This window comes from Copadichromis virginalis, linkage group LG3, assembly GCF_057382275.1.
Source record: "Copadichromis virginalis isolate Kocher_CV1m ecotype Utaka linkage group LG3, C_Virginalis_male_GT1.1, whole genome shotgun sequence".
Taxonomy (NCBI): Eukaryota; Metazoa; Chordata; class Actinopteri; order Cichliformes; family Cichlidae; genus Copadichromis; species Copadichromis virginalis.
In genome coordinates this window covers 34,572,872-34,588,130 of record NC_140620.1, presented here as the reverse complement: position 1 = coordinate 34,588,130, position 15,259 = coordinate 34,572,872, and the positions used below count along the sequence as shown (strand labels likewise).

Genomic DNA, 15,259 nt, shown 5'->3' with positions numbered 1-15,259 from the left:
GAAGGTCTCTGACGGAGGTCAAGTGGCGACACTTGGCTCCAGCCAGACACCTCCCTCATGCATGAGTAAACCAGAACCTTGTGTCTTGCTATGCAGTGTAATTATATTGTCTTCAACGTTCCAGCGAATAGGTTTATGCTACAAACCTATCAAGCCATCTCTTTCAGCTCCGAACCGGCTCTTCAGGTTGTTTTGTTGCTTTAATTAATTTATTATTAACAATAATAAATTATGCACAAAAGGAATTACTGATGTAAAAAAAAGTGGTTTTATTTATATATGTTTATATATAAATATATGCGGTGGCCCCTAGAGACAAAGCACGTACAAATTCCAAAACACATTTCTAGCTTTGAACTTCCAAAACAGAGCTACCACCAGGCATTTGCTCGGTATGCCCGATGATTTTTATTTTTTATCTTTTATTTTTTTGTAACGGTATAAACAATGAAAGGTGGTGGATTGGCCAGATGCTGGCAGATGTGTAAAAATAACTCAGTTGTTTGGTGGTGGCATCGCGGAGCTTCCTCAGATTCAGTAAAATTAACAAGTGGTGGAGGCCAGCAGGTGGATGAGGGAGATCGGAGGCAGGACGAGGAGAGACCCGAGGCGGCCGCCGGTCCGAGTGTCAGGTGAACTGAAGTTCAGGTAAGAAGTTATGACCTGCAGTCTATCTGGGTCAAATATAAACCAAGTTTAGGTGGAGTTTATTTTCGTTGTGCTGACTTTTTACAGTCAGTTACAATAACTTGTACTGCGTACTAGCTAGCATGACAGAGTTTATATACAGCTGGGTGGGTGCTTTGATGTTACTGATAGTGAACTTTATTTAATTCATAAGGTTAGTTAGTAGAGTTGCCAACCGTCCCGTAAAAAGACGGAATCGTCCGGCATTCAGAGAAAATATTACACGTTTTGTGTTGAGCTGAGAGGGGACGCAGTTTGTCCCGGACTTCAGCTACAATGAAAAAGACACAAAGCTGGATTTATTCTGTCTTTGCTGCACAGCTGCCTCTTCTTCTCTCATTCTCTCCCCTCTCTCTCCTATTTCTACTTCAATCATGAAATGATGTCGCGTTAAACAACAGCAGCACGTTTAAGCTTGATCAGCTGTTGTTAGAATTTATTTAATATTAATTTCTATTATCAGCTGATGTTTGCTGGAGCCACAGCTGTAAAAGCTGCTGGTCATGATGTCGGTTTGGATATCTGGTGAGAGGGAAACATGAAGATGAAACCAGGAGATGTCCTTACTGAATCATCAGAGCTGAACAGGTGATGGAGAAACAGGTTTACCTTTTAGGTGACATGGATGAGTTGAAGTGAAGTTATGAACTGTTTCTGAGAGACAAATAACACCAGGATCCTTTTTTATGTAGCTGACAGCTGGTAACTGTGCAGGGGCGGGTCTAGCAAAGTGTTGCCAGGGGGGCAGGTAGGGCATTAACAGGGAAAGGGGGGCACAAAGAAATACTTTTCTTTCTTATTCTCATTTAAAATGTCTAGCTTTTATTAAATAATTATCTGAAGCTTACAACCAAAGTTTTTATCTGATGTAAAATGTATAGAAATCATACATATACCAACAAGACTGTACATCACTGTCACAACAGTGTTTGTTTTCATTCAAAGGCTTTATGGTTTTAATACCTGGTGGGCCGGTCTGTAGTCAAAATGCCAGAGGCTGATTTTTTGTCCCAGTCCATTCCTGGGCACGACACGCAGTGAATTAATCTGAGAGGGTGCATCAAAAAATAAATGGCCAGGCCAGCGGTGCACATCGCAAATCAGCTCACATAGACACATTAGTTGTGCCGCTTCTTAATGACGGTATCTCAGCTAACAACCCCAACTACCAGATTCAACTTGTAATTGGCTAAAAATAACTTTGCCTACTGGTGAGAGGGTCGTTGTTAGCTTTCCACATTCCGACACTTCAAAAGCTTCAGGAGCTCTTCGCTCAGCACAGCATCAGCACGGAGATACACGGATGCATCCGTAGACTCGAGACACAATGCGTTTTTGGGATTTTCAGGTGTTTGGACCAATGTTTTATTTTCTGATCAAACCAGAAATCTTTAATGAGCAGCTGGGTTTGTCTCGCATTAACTGGCTGAGTTAATGCCAGTTAATGCAACATCGAAGCAGCTGGAATCCACAGCTGTGCGTGTTCATGGAGCTGCATTTTCACCTGCTGGACATCACTACCTGACAAGTTTAACTGTCTTCAGAACATTGCAGAGGCCTTATTGACAGTATTTGGCTCCACATATCTGTGTGAGCAGATTTTCTCCTCAGGTAGCCGTCTGAATGCTGGACACTCGGAGACCTGTGTCTCTGAGTGGGAGACCAGAGATCAGATTAACATGTGTATCTCTGTATTATCAAACATGCCATATTGGCTTAGTTTATTTTTCTTATCATTGTTGTGAGGAGACCATAAATAGCATTTGTATTTTCTGTTGTACTGTTTGTTTGCTGTTATGGATAAAAAGTCTTTTTTTTTGTTTCAAAATAGCTGATAACTATTCGCTGATAGCTGCCAACATCTGCGAACAAATATAATTCTATAAAGTGGTTCTATATAGTGTGTAACTGTTCATATAGAGCGTTATTAAATTTATTGCTAATGCAATCATATGGCACACTGACCTCTGAGGAAATTTTAAATGGGACTCGTCATCAGAAAGGTTACCGACCCCTGGCCTAAACAGTGAAGATGTGTTTTTGTTTGTGTAAGAAAGCTCCGCAGAACAGATGCGACATTTAACCTGCATAAAATGAAATAAACAATTTACACTGCAAGTCACATTGCTGTTTTTGTCACGGTTCTGGGTCCGTTGGACCCAGCAATTGAGTTTATGTTTTGGTTTACTTTTGCATCATGGATTATTCTTTGTTTCTCTGGTACTTTGTGTTTCAGTTATCTTGGTGTTTTGGATTGTTTTCTCATTCTCTTGTTGTAGTGATGTTTATTATTAGTGTTTCATGTTTTATTGTGAAAGTCTGTGTCTTAGGTTAGTGTGTGCAGCTTTGTTCCCCCTGTCTCGTTAGCCCTGATCTCCCCCAGCTGTGTCTCCCTTCTGTTGCCCATTCCCTCATTACTACCCTGTGTATTTAAGCCCTGTGTTTTCCCATGCTCGGTGTCGCGTCGTACTCTCAGTTTATGCCTGTGTGTTATTGGTTTCTGGTTTCATGGCACTTCACGTTCGTTTCTCATGTCAGCAATAAAGCTGTGGTTTTGATTTACAATTCTGTGTTCGAGTCCTGCACTTGGATCCTCCCCTCCGCCTACCCGCACACAGAGCCCTGACAGTTTTTTCCTATTCTGATAGATTACACTGAAACAAACACAGGCAAACTATTTGCAGTTAAAAGATCAAAATGATCCCACACAGCAGAAACATTTCTGTTTTTCTTTCAAGCTCCATTTTGTTATGGAGAGATGTGTATTTTTAAACACAGCTTGGCACGTTGGCAATGAGGATACAGCGGCTGTATCGATCACGTGACTTTTTCTTAAAGCGACGCACGCACCGATACAAGCTTCGCTCTGTGAGCTTGATACATGCGTCGGTGCGTCATTGTTGCTGGACCCATCACTAGTTACAAGTAACGGCGTTACTAACAGCGTTACTTTTTTCAGTAACAAGTAATTTAACTAATTACTATTTGTATCATTAAAATTCTGTTACTAACAAGAAAATGCGGTCCGTTACTATTTTTCAACAAACAGACAGTTGAAGCTGTGTTCAGCTTACTGCATCTTATATCAGTTGCACGGAATAGCTGTAAGTAATCTGGGCGCTATAGCTTTAAGCAGCTGCGCGCGCTTGTGCGGACGGCAATCACTTTCTGCCCAACCATCACTTTTTGGCACAACACCTGGAGCTAAGGGGGCAAAACAATCGCATGAGTGCTGCAGTTTGACTGAGGAAGAATAAAGTAGTCGTGGTAAGCCAATCACATGACCACTTAAAGACAAAGCAACAAGGTGATATATACCAGTTTTTAAATTGTGTTGAGAGGCCACATAAAACCAGAGTCATGATAAACAATATACGCGGCGTTTTTTCCTCAATAGTTTCGTCACGTTTACTGTCCAAGGACAGCGCAGCAAGCACTCTCTGCTTATGAGCAAAAAAAACAACAACAAAAAAACCTCACCCCTTTCGTGTTGGTGGAAAAATGTACCATGTTGACCAATCAAAAATGATATGGCAACATGACATTTGGTTGTTTAGAAAGAGGGGGGAGGTTTAGGGAGTGGGAGTGACAGAGAGTGAGAGAGAAAGAAAGACAACAGAAAAGGAGAGAGAGCGAGTTTTGAGATGTTGAGAGATTTGTGACGTTTAGCGTGTTTGGAGTATGTATTTAATGTGTTGTCTTGTGTAGTTAGTGTGTAGTGTTGTGGATAGTTTTGTGTTGTGTGTTAGAACAATGAGCTGACTGCTGTCTCCAGGTAGAAACAGGAGTGATACACCTGCTGCTGTCAGACCTGCAGGTATCAGGCTGTGATGTTCTCCTTTATAATGGACAGAAATTAATTTTTTGGAGTGGCACAAATAATTTGTGGCATCTTATTGAATGCAGAACAGCTGATTGTTCTGTAAATAGTTTGAAATGGTTATTAAAAAAAGGGTAAAATGGCTGCAAAATTTGTGCATATGATTTTAAAATTGACAATTTATATTTGCATTTAAAGTTATGAAATATGATTTAATAAACATGTTTCTAGTTATTACAGTAAAAAAATATATAACTTTATCTACTGTCTGATTTTAGATCAATTTTTTTAATACAGTATGTCAAAATGAAAACATCTGTAAAAGACACATGAGGTTGTGCTGAAAAGGATGATACCAAACAAGGCAAAGTAAATAATATTTAAAGGTGAACTTTAGAGGTAAAATCAAAAGGGGTTAAAAATAGCCAATTATACCCCGGATCCCAGAGGGTTAAACATTTTTTAAAGTAAACCAGTAGTTACTTTTCAAGTAATTAATTACTTTTAGAATCTGGTAACTCAGTTACTAACTCAGTTACTTTTTTGAAGAAGTAACTAATAACTATAATTAATTACTTTTTCAAAGTAACTTGCCCAACACTGGGGTCAACATACCTGAACCAGACGATTGATTCATTACCAGACCTCAAGACATGCTGAGGAGGGAATTTAGCATTTTAAATAAGCTGTGCTGGATCAAGCACACATCCAAAACCGGCAGGACACTGGCACTTGAGGCCATTAGTTGCCTACCCCTGACTTAAATGAAGTGGATAGGTCTTCACTTATCCTCTGCCAATTTTGAGTTTACCTGGGGCTTAAGGAGACAGCTGGTAGATGTCAGCCATGGAAATATTGAGAGTGGAACGGGGCTCACCTACACTGCCACTTTTTCCACCATGATCATAAATACTACATCAAAAAAGTATTTTCCCTTTTAAACAACAGACTGTTGATACAGTTACTGTCATGGTCCGGAGTCTGTGACTCCGCGTTTAAGTTTAAGTTTATTATTATTATGGATTTTTGTGCTCCTTTTTCACATTTCATGTTCCTATGTTCTGTGTCCCCCAGTCTGTGTTAGGTTTGTGTGGCTTGTGTTCAGTTGGTGTGTTTCCTGTTTTACTTTGAAGGTCTGTATCTAATCTCAGTGTGTTCAATTTACGTTTCCCCTGTCCCATCATGTCTGATTACTCCCAGCTGTGCCCTCCTTCTGTGTCTCATTCCCTCGTTATCCCTCTGTGTATTTAAGCCTTGTGTCTGCCTCTGTTAGTTGCTGGTTTGTCTGCGTAATCTCCGGCGGTCATTCTGCGTATTTCCCTTTGACTCCCTGCATCTCTGTTTCTGGTTAGTTTCTGTTAGTTTTTCCCAGTTTAGGTTTTCTCAGTTTCATGTTCACCCTCGCCATCTCTGTTGAATCCACATTTGGTAAATAAACTCACTTGCACCAGAGCTGCCACATCTTGGGTTCTAAATAATTCACGCACTGTTTGCCCCGGCAACCCGTGACAGTACGAGCCAGCCCCCATGCACCCAGCGGCACTAAATCCGTCCAAGGAGCTCCGGGTCGACGTTACCTACAGTGTGAAGATTCTCCTTGGCCTGTGGCTGGAAAACTCTCCAGAAGATCTTTGCCACGTAGTTCAAACCCAGCTACAACAGCTCTTTTCCGGCCTTCCCTGGCTGTTTGGATCACTTCCCCCGACCATTCCAATTAGGAAGGTGTAAGTAACACCAGACTGCAGATGAGCTGCATACAGGGCTGGACTGGGACAAAAAATCGGCTCGGGCGTTTTGACTAGAGACCGGCCCACCATAGAGCCTTTGAATGAAAACAAACGCTGTTGTGACAGTGATGTACACTGTTTTGATGGTATATATGCATCAATCTATCAATCGTTTGTTGTAAGATTCAGATAATTATTTTTTTAAAAGCTAGATATTTTAAATGATAAATGATATTTTAAATGCCCCCCTTTCCCTGTTAATGCCCTACCTGGCCCCTGGCAAAACTTTGCTAGACCCCTGCACAGTTACCAGCTGTCAGCTACATAAAAAAAGGATCCTGGTGCATTGCACTCTTTCAGATTTCATTTAAAGGTTAACACAAGGTACCATACTATTTGATAATTACAGCTAAATTCAGTGTGATAGTTTTTATTAGGTCTTCTACAGAATGGTTTACATTGTTAAACTGAAAAAAACAAACCAACAAAAAAAGTTTAACTTGTAAAGTCTTAGAGTATGGCTTTACTTTAAAGTTGTGACATTAATGGTGCTGTGGAAATACACTCTTTGCATATCATCCCCAGCACCTAAATGAAGATAAGATAAGATCAAACTTTATTAATCCCTCGGGTGGGTTCCTCTGGGAAATTCGGTTTCCAAAAGCACAGCACTGACAGAAGTTACAGAGTTACAGAATATTATATATATATATACACACACACACACACACACACACACACACACACACACACACACACACACACACACACACACATATATAAATAGAGAAGGTAGAGTAATTAATCCTCAGAAGCACAAAACTTTCTGAGGAACCCCGAGTGTACAATAAAGTGTGCAGATGCATTGGTGTGGTATAAGTCCAACCTGATTGGCAGATGAAGTTGAGCTGCTCCCCACAGTGCAGGTCCTGCCACATGAAAAGCTCTCCATTGCCCATGGCTCCACAGATGCTGGAGTAATAGTGAGGGACAAAATCTTGTGGCCAATTAAAGAAATTCATGGGTTGTCCAGACATCCAGAACCAGTCGTCTCCTCTTAGGGATCTGTTGGACGTAGTGAATAAAAATGCTAATTATGTAGCCTACTGATTTTAACACTTGTTTCACATTTTCAAGTTATATGATCCAATTTTATCTTTATGACACTGTCTTAATGATGAACACTCCAAGTATTCATTCAGCTTCTTCCTCTTACCCATTCAGGGTCATATGAGGTTAGGGCATTTAAAGCTATCTGTTTGGCATGGCAGCGATGAAAATAAGAAAATGCAAGCATTCATTGTCTGAACTGTTGTGACTTTGATTTGCAACGGTAACAGGACTTTTGGTCTGTCACTATTTTGCAGGCACTATGAAAGAAATTTCCCACAACCCCGATCTTTATCCTTCAAGAACTGCACTGTTCTGGACAGAGATTTTGTGTGGTTCCTGGGATCTGCTGAAGCCACACGCCCAGCATGGGGGATCACTGCCCCGAGTGCTCTGATTATCACTGAGACCACTGTTGCCCTCTCTCACCACATCTCCTGGAGTTCCTCTCTCAGCCCTTGGTACTTCTTGATCTTCTCATGTTCTTTCTTCCTGATGTTGCAGTTACCTGGTATAGCTACATCTGTCGCAACAGCCGTTTTACTCTGCTTGTCCACAAATACCATCTCTGGTTGGTTCAATATCACCAGTTTGTCAGTACGTATCTAGAAGTCCCCCATTTTGACATCAGGACCTCATGGCCATTCTTAGCACATATTTTCCTGTATGCTCTACAGGCCACTCGGTTATGGCGTTCCATGTATGTCCTCCCTGCCAACATCTTGCACCCTGTTGTTATGTGCTGGATTGTCTCAGGCGCATCTTTGCACAGCCTGCACCTGGGGTCTTGCCTGGTGTGATAGACCCCAGCCTCAAAGGATCTTTTGCTCAGAGCTTGTTCCTGTGCTGCCATGATTAGTGCATCTATGCTGTCTTTCAGTTCAGCTTTGTCCAGCCGATGGTAGGATTTCTAGATGTCAGCCACTTCTTCTATCTGACAGTAGTACATACCGTGAACGGGCCTGTCCTTCCATGATGGTTCTTCTAGTTGCTCCTTTTCTTTCTTGGGTTTCTGCTGTCTGAGGTATTCTCTAAGCACACAGTCAGTTGTGGTCATCTTCCTCATGTACTCATGGATGTTATGTTGTTTCATCCTGAAGAGTGGTTCTGCCACTTACCAGTCATCGGCTTCCTTCCTTTCACTTAGTCTCAGGGTGCTGGATTTGGGGCGAAACCCTCCATTAATGGTAAGAAGCTTGTCTTAATGTCAGTGGCTTCGATCTCCTTCTTTGCCCAGCTTACTATCCTAGCAAGGTGTATATATATAATCACCAGCAGGGTGTAGGTGTTGATTGACGTTGGATCTTGTTCTTCTCATTTAGCAGACTCTTCAGGACTTGCCTTACTCTCTGTAGGCATTTGATGGTCCCAGCTTTCCTAGCAGCCTCTCCATGGTTCCTATTGCCTGTGCAATTCCCAGGTTCTTGTAGCTGTCCTTGAAATCTGCAATGATGCCTTATAGTAGTGCAATCCCCTCACTTCTACCTTCCCTCGCTTTGTTACCATCTGACTACACTTCTCCTGTGCGAATGAAAGTCCAATATCAGTGCTGTACATCCTAGTGATGTGGATCAGTAAATTGATGTCTTGTTTACTCCTGGCATTCAACTTGATATCATCCATGTAGAGGAGGTGGCTGATAATTGCTCCATTCCATAGGCAGTAAACGTAGTCAGTCTTGTCAATAATCTTATATGCAGAGCAGCAGTGAAGATGGAGCATCTCCTTGGTAAATCCCACACTTGTGTAACACACTTGACTTGTGTAATTGGCATGAAGTTGGCCTCTAGTGGTTTTTGTCACATCCCTATTGAATTCCTGAAGGTTCCTGTTGATCTCGTACAGTTGACTCTCTTGACCTGTGATTTGTGTTGTACATCATGAATCTCTAGTTGTGACAGTGGTAAATCATCAGTTGGTTCTTCTGAATTTTGGAATACTTGGCTATTAGTTGTTTCACCGTCAGTCTGGATGCTGGGTATTGATGATTCCATAGGTCCCACAGCCTTTTCATGGAATCCCTTCTGCTGGTGTTATTTGCATAATAGCATTCCAACAACACCCTGTCCCCATCCCTTGTCCATCTATGCCTTCTTGGCCTTCTTGGTCCAGTAGCCACATTTCTTGTCAGGGTGTCCTGGTTCCTTAACACCTGATGTAGACCTTGTTAATCCAAGCAACATCCGAGCTGGTATGGCTTCAGTTATATCTCTCTCGCTCATATCCAAGGTAGGCTTGGGGACCTAGCCTGGGGATCCTTAGTGGATACAGACGCCCTGGTAAGGAGTGAAATTATTTTGATCTGCTTTTGATATCTGTGTTTTGATAATGTATACTATCAGGGCTAATTTGGTGGAATTGAGTACCTGCACAAGAAAACTTGAACTATGACCTTTTGAATCCTGGATGACTCTGTGTCCTCCCTGTTCATTCATTGAGTTGTTAGAAGCATCTTCTGTATCAGTACCTGCGCAGTCCCAGCCAGACGTGGTCTGTGAGAGAGAAAGGAACGAGGCCCAGCGGCTGCTCCAACTCGCTTTGCTCCTGTTGGCTGTGAAGGCTGAGCAGGTCCCAGTAATAACGTCTACAGTACATCAGAGCATCGGACCAGCAGAGCCTCTCTCCCACCACCGTCACGTTCCTGCCACCAAACTGCATGCTCACAGTGGGAGGAGCAGTAGGAGGTGTTGGAGGAGTTGGTGAAGGAGTAACAGCTTCTGGTGCTGGAGAGCAAAGTTTGTTAGGAGAGTTTGTTATGTTTTGAGAGGCTCAACTGTAATGTTTCCTTCAGCTCCAAAGTAAATGAAAATGAACACTAAAAGCTAGAAAGTCAGCAAGGTGAATTAAGTCCAATTATTCCCATGTAAAATAATAAATATGAGAAAAAATATAAAAAAGGGAAAATAAAAACAAGCAGCTTCCACATATACCGCTAAAACACAACCACTATACCAGGCAGAGAAGCAAACACCTCCACTTCACACAGCGTCAGAATTTTCTGAGATCCTGGTATGATCACACTGATGTAGCGACCTTCCATTTCATTACACTGGAATGTGTATGTTGGTGTACCATCCAATGATTCAATAATGCCACACCTGATGGAGTTGTAGAAACATCAAAGAGAAATGTGTCAGTTTGACCTAATATTTGTTTAAACATTTATCTGCTGTCAGAAATCATGTCTCACCTCGGGGTTTGATTTCCATTTTGATCCAGTGAGTCCCCGATCCGAATCTCTGCCCCAAGAATCCTTTCAATTAAATTATCTTGTCTGTTAATGATGGTGACAACACTGACCTTATAGACAGCTAATAAGTCAGCTCTCCACCAGGGATTTTCCTCTTCTGTAGTATGGGTACAGCCTACATCAGCCAAGTTTCCATTTTTGTACCCATCAACAGCTTTGGATGATGTAAAAGGTGTATGGGGCCAAGTCGATGACTGTGCTGTTTGTTTGTCTAAGGCCATGTTTGGAAGCGGTTTGACTAAATTGTTGAAAGGAAACAGGAATGAATCAGTATCAGGCAGATGTGTTTCAGTAGATCAGATCCAGTCGCTTAAAGCTCTACCTGCTGGGGCAGCATACACCTCCACTTCACACAGGGTGAGAGTCTTCTTCTGTCCAGGAAGAAACACGTTCACAAAGCGACCACCATGCTGCCTCCATCACACCGGTATGTGTAGGTTTTACCAGCATTGATATGTGAGATGGAAGCACACCTGACAGCAGAGAGTGTGGGGGCAGCATTATGTTAGTATTATGGGCCTCATGTTAAAATAACATGACTCAAGGACTAGAAAATCTTCTTCTCTCTTCATTCTTGATGGCCAAAATGAACACACTGGGTTCTTATAAGTTCTTATGTTTGAGTTTTGTTACAAAACTGAAACTAAGAAGTTATCACCAAAATAAGTATTTGATGCTGAATGAAAACATAACTTTATGCTTGGTAGAGAAACCCTTGTTAGGAAGTAGGGATGTATAAAACCCCTGTGATTTGTGTATATTCACCTAATCATATGAAGATTAAAGGTCACAAATGTTCTGAAGATGTTTTTGGATTAAAGGAACCCAAATGATCATGACTGTGGACCCCTCTTTCATCATATAAGTCACCTGTGCCTTCTGACCGAGGATAGGAATATCCTGCTGTAATTTGCCAGTTTATTAAGCAATATTTTATGGTACATGGTCTGTCTATTGACCCCTCAGTGTGTTGAAGAGTTGTCCTCCACCTCTACAACAACAACAACTACTACTACTACAACAAACTTTATTAAAACCCCTGGGTGGTCTTGGGGTCGTTTTGTGGCTTTTTCAAATTTTGATTACATGCCATTTGCACAGTGTTGAATGGACTATAGCCAAATTCTCCAAAAAAAAAATACAGAGGTCAGTAATTTGCACCAGAGGTACACGTCAACTGTGAGAGACAGAATGTGAAAAAAAAAATCCATGAATCCACATGGTAGGATTTGTAAAGAATTTATTCGTAAATCAGGGTGGCAAATAAGTATTTGGTCAATAACAAAAATACAACTCAATACTTTGTAACATAACCTTTGTTGGCAATAACAGAGGTCAAACGTTTACTATAGGTCTTTACCAGGTTTGCACACACAGTAGCTGGTATTTTGGCCCATTCCTCCATGCAGATCTTCACGAGAGCAGTGATGTTTTGGGGCTGTCGCCGAGCAACACGGACTTTCAACTCCCGCCACAGATTTTCTATGGGGTTGAGGTCTGGAGACTGGCTAGGCCACTCCAGGACTTTCAAATGCTTCGGTGTGTTTTGGATCATTGTCATGTTGGAAGACCCAGCCTCGTTTCATCTTCAAAGTTCTCACTGATGGAAGGAGGTTTTGGCCCAAAATCTCACGATACATGGCCCCATTCATTCTGTCCTTAACACGGATCAGTCGTCCTGTCCCCTTGGCAGAAAAACAGCCCCATAGCATGATGTTTCCACCCCCATGCTTCACAGTAGGTATGGTGTTCTTGGGATGCAACTCAGTATTCTTCGTCCTCCAAACACGACGAGTTGAGTTTATACCAAAAAGTTCTACTTTGGTTTCATCTGACCACATGACATTCTCCCAATCCTCTGCTGTATCATCCATGTGCTCTCTGGCAAACTTCAGACGGGCCTGGACATGCACTGGCTTCAGCAGCGGAACACGTCTGGCACCGCGGGATTTGATTCCCTGCCGTTGTAGTGTGTTACTGATGGTGACCTTTGTTACTTTGGTCCCAGCTCTCTGCAGGTCATTCACCAGGTCCCCCCGTGTGGTTCTGGGATCTTTGCTCACCGTTCTCATGATCATTTTGACCCCACGGGATGAGATCTTGCGTGGAGCCCCAGATCGAGGGAGATTATCAGTGGTCTTGTATGTCTTCCATTTTCTGATGATTGCTCCCACAGTTGATTTTTTCACACCAAGCTGCTTGCCTATTGTAGATTCACTCTTCCCAGTCTGGTGCAGGTCTACAATACTTTTCCTGGTGTCCTTCGAAAGCTCTTTGGTCTTGGCCATGGCGGAGTTTGGAGTCTGACTGTTTGAGGCTGTGGACAGGTGTCTTTTATACAGATGATGAGTTCAAACAGGTGCCATTCATACAGGTAACGAGTGGGGGACAGAAAAGCTTCTTACAGAAGACGTTACAGGTCTGTGAGAGCCAGAGATTTTCCATGTTTGAGGTGACCAAATACTTATTTTCCACCCTAATTTACGAATAAATTCTTTACAAATCCTACCATGTGAATTCATGGATTTTTTTTCACATTCTGTCTCTCACAGTTGAAGTGTACCTCTGGTGCAAATTACTGACCTCTGTCATCATTTTAAGTGGGGGAACTTGCACAATCGGTGGTTGACTAAATACTTTTTTGCCCCACTGTAGGTTAAATTAAGGACGCTGTATCTTAAATCTTTTGGTTGAAATATGTACATTTATTCAAGCATTAATGTTTGCATAAGATTTTCTATTCAAATTGCTTTGTATTTGTATAAGGATTGAAACCCCTTAGGAAAACACACAAAGCCTTGCACGCACTTTTAAAACTTTGCTTTCTTTGGACATCATAAAATAGACTTTTGTGACCTTTTTCAGCCTAAACAAGCTCAATCCATCACCCTTCCACCACCGTTCCTCCCAGTTTTACACTGTGCATTACAGCCAGATATTTCCACTTTGTTCTGGTCTTTCCAAATGACATTGTTTCCAAAGCCCCAATGACAATGGTTATTTGCATACTCTCTTAAGCCACTGAATGAGGATGAACCATCAGATGAGGATGAGCCACTGGAATATCCAACAATCTCCCACCATAGATGAGTTCACTGTGTAGTAGTACAATAACTAAACCATATATTAACCATTGTAAATTAGGGGGTAAAAAGAAGTAAAAGGGGTAACAAAAAAAAAAAAAAAAAAAAAAGAAGTCAATTCATTTGCACAGGACACAGTGATACACCGTAAGTCTTAATTTGTAATATTTAACAAACTCTGAGTAAAGAAAACAAATATGACAATTATTTCTAAACATGTGCATGGATATTACACACAAATAGGTTAAATTAAGGACGCTGTATCTTAAATCTTTTGGTTGAAATATGTACATTTATTCAAGCATTAATGTTTGCATAAGATTTTCTATTCAAATTGCTTTGTATTTGTATAAGGATTGAAACCCCTTAGGAAAACACACAAAGCCTTGCACGCACTTTTAAAACTTTGCTTTCATTGGACATCATAAAATAGACTTTTGTGACTTTTTTCAGCCTAAACAAGCTCAATCCATCACCCTTCCACCACCGTTCCTCCCAGTTTTACACTGTGCATTACAGCCAGATATCTCCACTTTGTTCTGGTCTTTCCAAATGACATTGTTTCCAAAGCCCCAATGACAATGGTTATTTTGCATACTCTCTTAAGCCACTGAATGAGGATGAACCATCAGATGATGATGAGCCACTGGAATATCCAACAAGTCATTGGGGCTTTAGAAACTGAAGCTGTGCTCCCGTGTTCTTTTTAGAGCGAAGATGCTTACTACATGCTGCAGCCTAAAGGCAGAGTTGCTGAGGCCGGCGTGATCACCGGCCTTCCACTTACAGGATGGTGGGTGTTGGAGGACAACTGCTGATCCCTGTTAAAGTGGTCAACATGTAAAGTGTAAATGACTTGTGGCGTGGTCGGCTCTGACCTTGGATTGTGTGTTTGATCCCTTTTGTAAGTGGGACACTGGACTGTCTTATCCCTTTGTTTGTTTGTTTTATCATTGTACTAATAAATAATCTCTTAGAATTGTATTGGTTATCATCTTTGCCCACGGCTGAGTCGGTTGTTCTGACACAGAATTTAAAATGAACATGTGTACTCATGTTTCTGAGCTCATTACTCACAAACAGATGATTTGATAGATTAGATAGTGGCGTTGATCCATGCACCAATGGGGAACATTACTTTTGCTTTGAATACTTTATGTACAGTCTGGTCATTTTGCATAAAGCACTTTAATGAGTATAGAATAGAATAGAATAGAATTCAACTTTATTGTCATTGCACAGGTACAGGGCAACGAAATGCAGTTTGCATCCATCCAGAAGTGCTTTAGTGATATAGGTATATTACAATATATATTAGCAATAGTATAGATATGTAAGTATATTACAGAAATGGGTCTATTATGGTATGTTATAATGTACACGGTATGAAGTATGTTGTGAATATTCTATAACTATAAGTATGTACAGGCTGTAGTGAGTACAAGCTATGTACAGGATATGAACAGGATATAAATATGAAAAACTATACAGAATATGAAATAAATAACTTTACAGAATCTGAGATATACAGTTATACAGAAATGGGAACTATGCAAGTTGTAAACAGTTGTAGGGTTAAAAA

The 15,259-nt window shown here is 41.2% G+C and overlaps 1 protein-coding gene across 1 annotated transcript; it reads right to left on the bottom strand.

Moving 5' to 3' along the window:
* Nucleotides 1–6,757: 6,757 nt before the first annotated feature.
* LOC146714306 (snaclec agkisacutacin subunit B-like) lies at nucleotides 6,758–10,384 on the bottom strand. The gene is made up of 4 exons (XM_085439715.1): nucleotides 10,297–10,384; nucleotides 9,812–10,067; nucleotides 7,121–7,299; nucleotides 6,758–6,822 (listed from the first exon to the last, which is right to left on the bottom strand). Exons 1-4 carry the CDS (start codon nucleotides 10,382–10,384, stop codon nucleotides 6,758–6,760), a joined length of 588 nt encoding a protein of 195 aa, XP_085295841.1.
* Between the last annotated feature and the right edge of the window lie 4,875 nt (nucleotides 10,385–15,259).

Bases quoted from the DNA above. Each gene is read 5' to 3' on its own strand.
- LOC146714306 (XM_085439715.1), bottom strand. From the start codon at position 10,384: ATGGAAGGTCGCTACATCAGTGTGATCATACCAGGATCTCAGAAAATT. The intron at 10,068-10,296 runs GTATAGTGGTTG...TTTGCTCTCCAG, and splicing joins GGTGTTTGCTTCTCTGCCTG to CACCAGAAGCTGTTACTCCT. The intron at 7,300-9,811 runs GTACTGATACAG...TACGTCCAACAG, and splicing joins GTCTGGCTGGGACTGCGCAG to ATCCCTAAGAGGAGACGACT.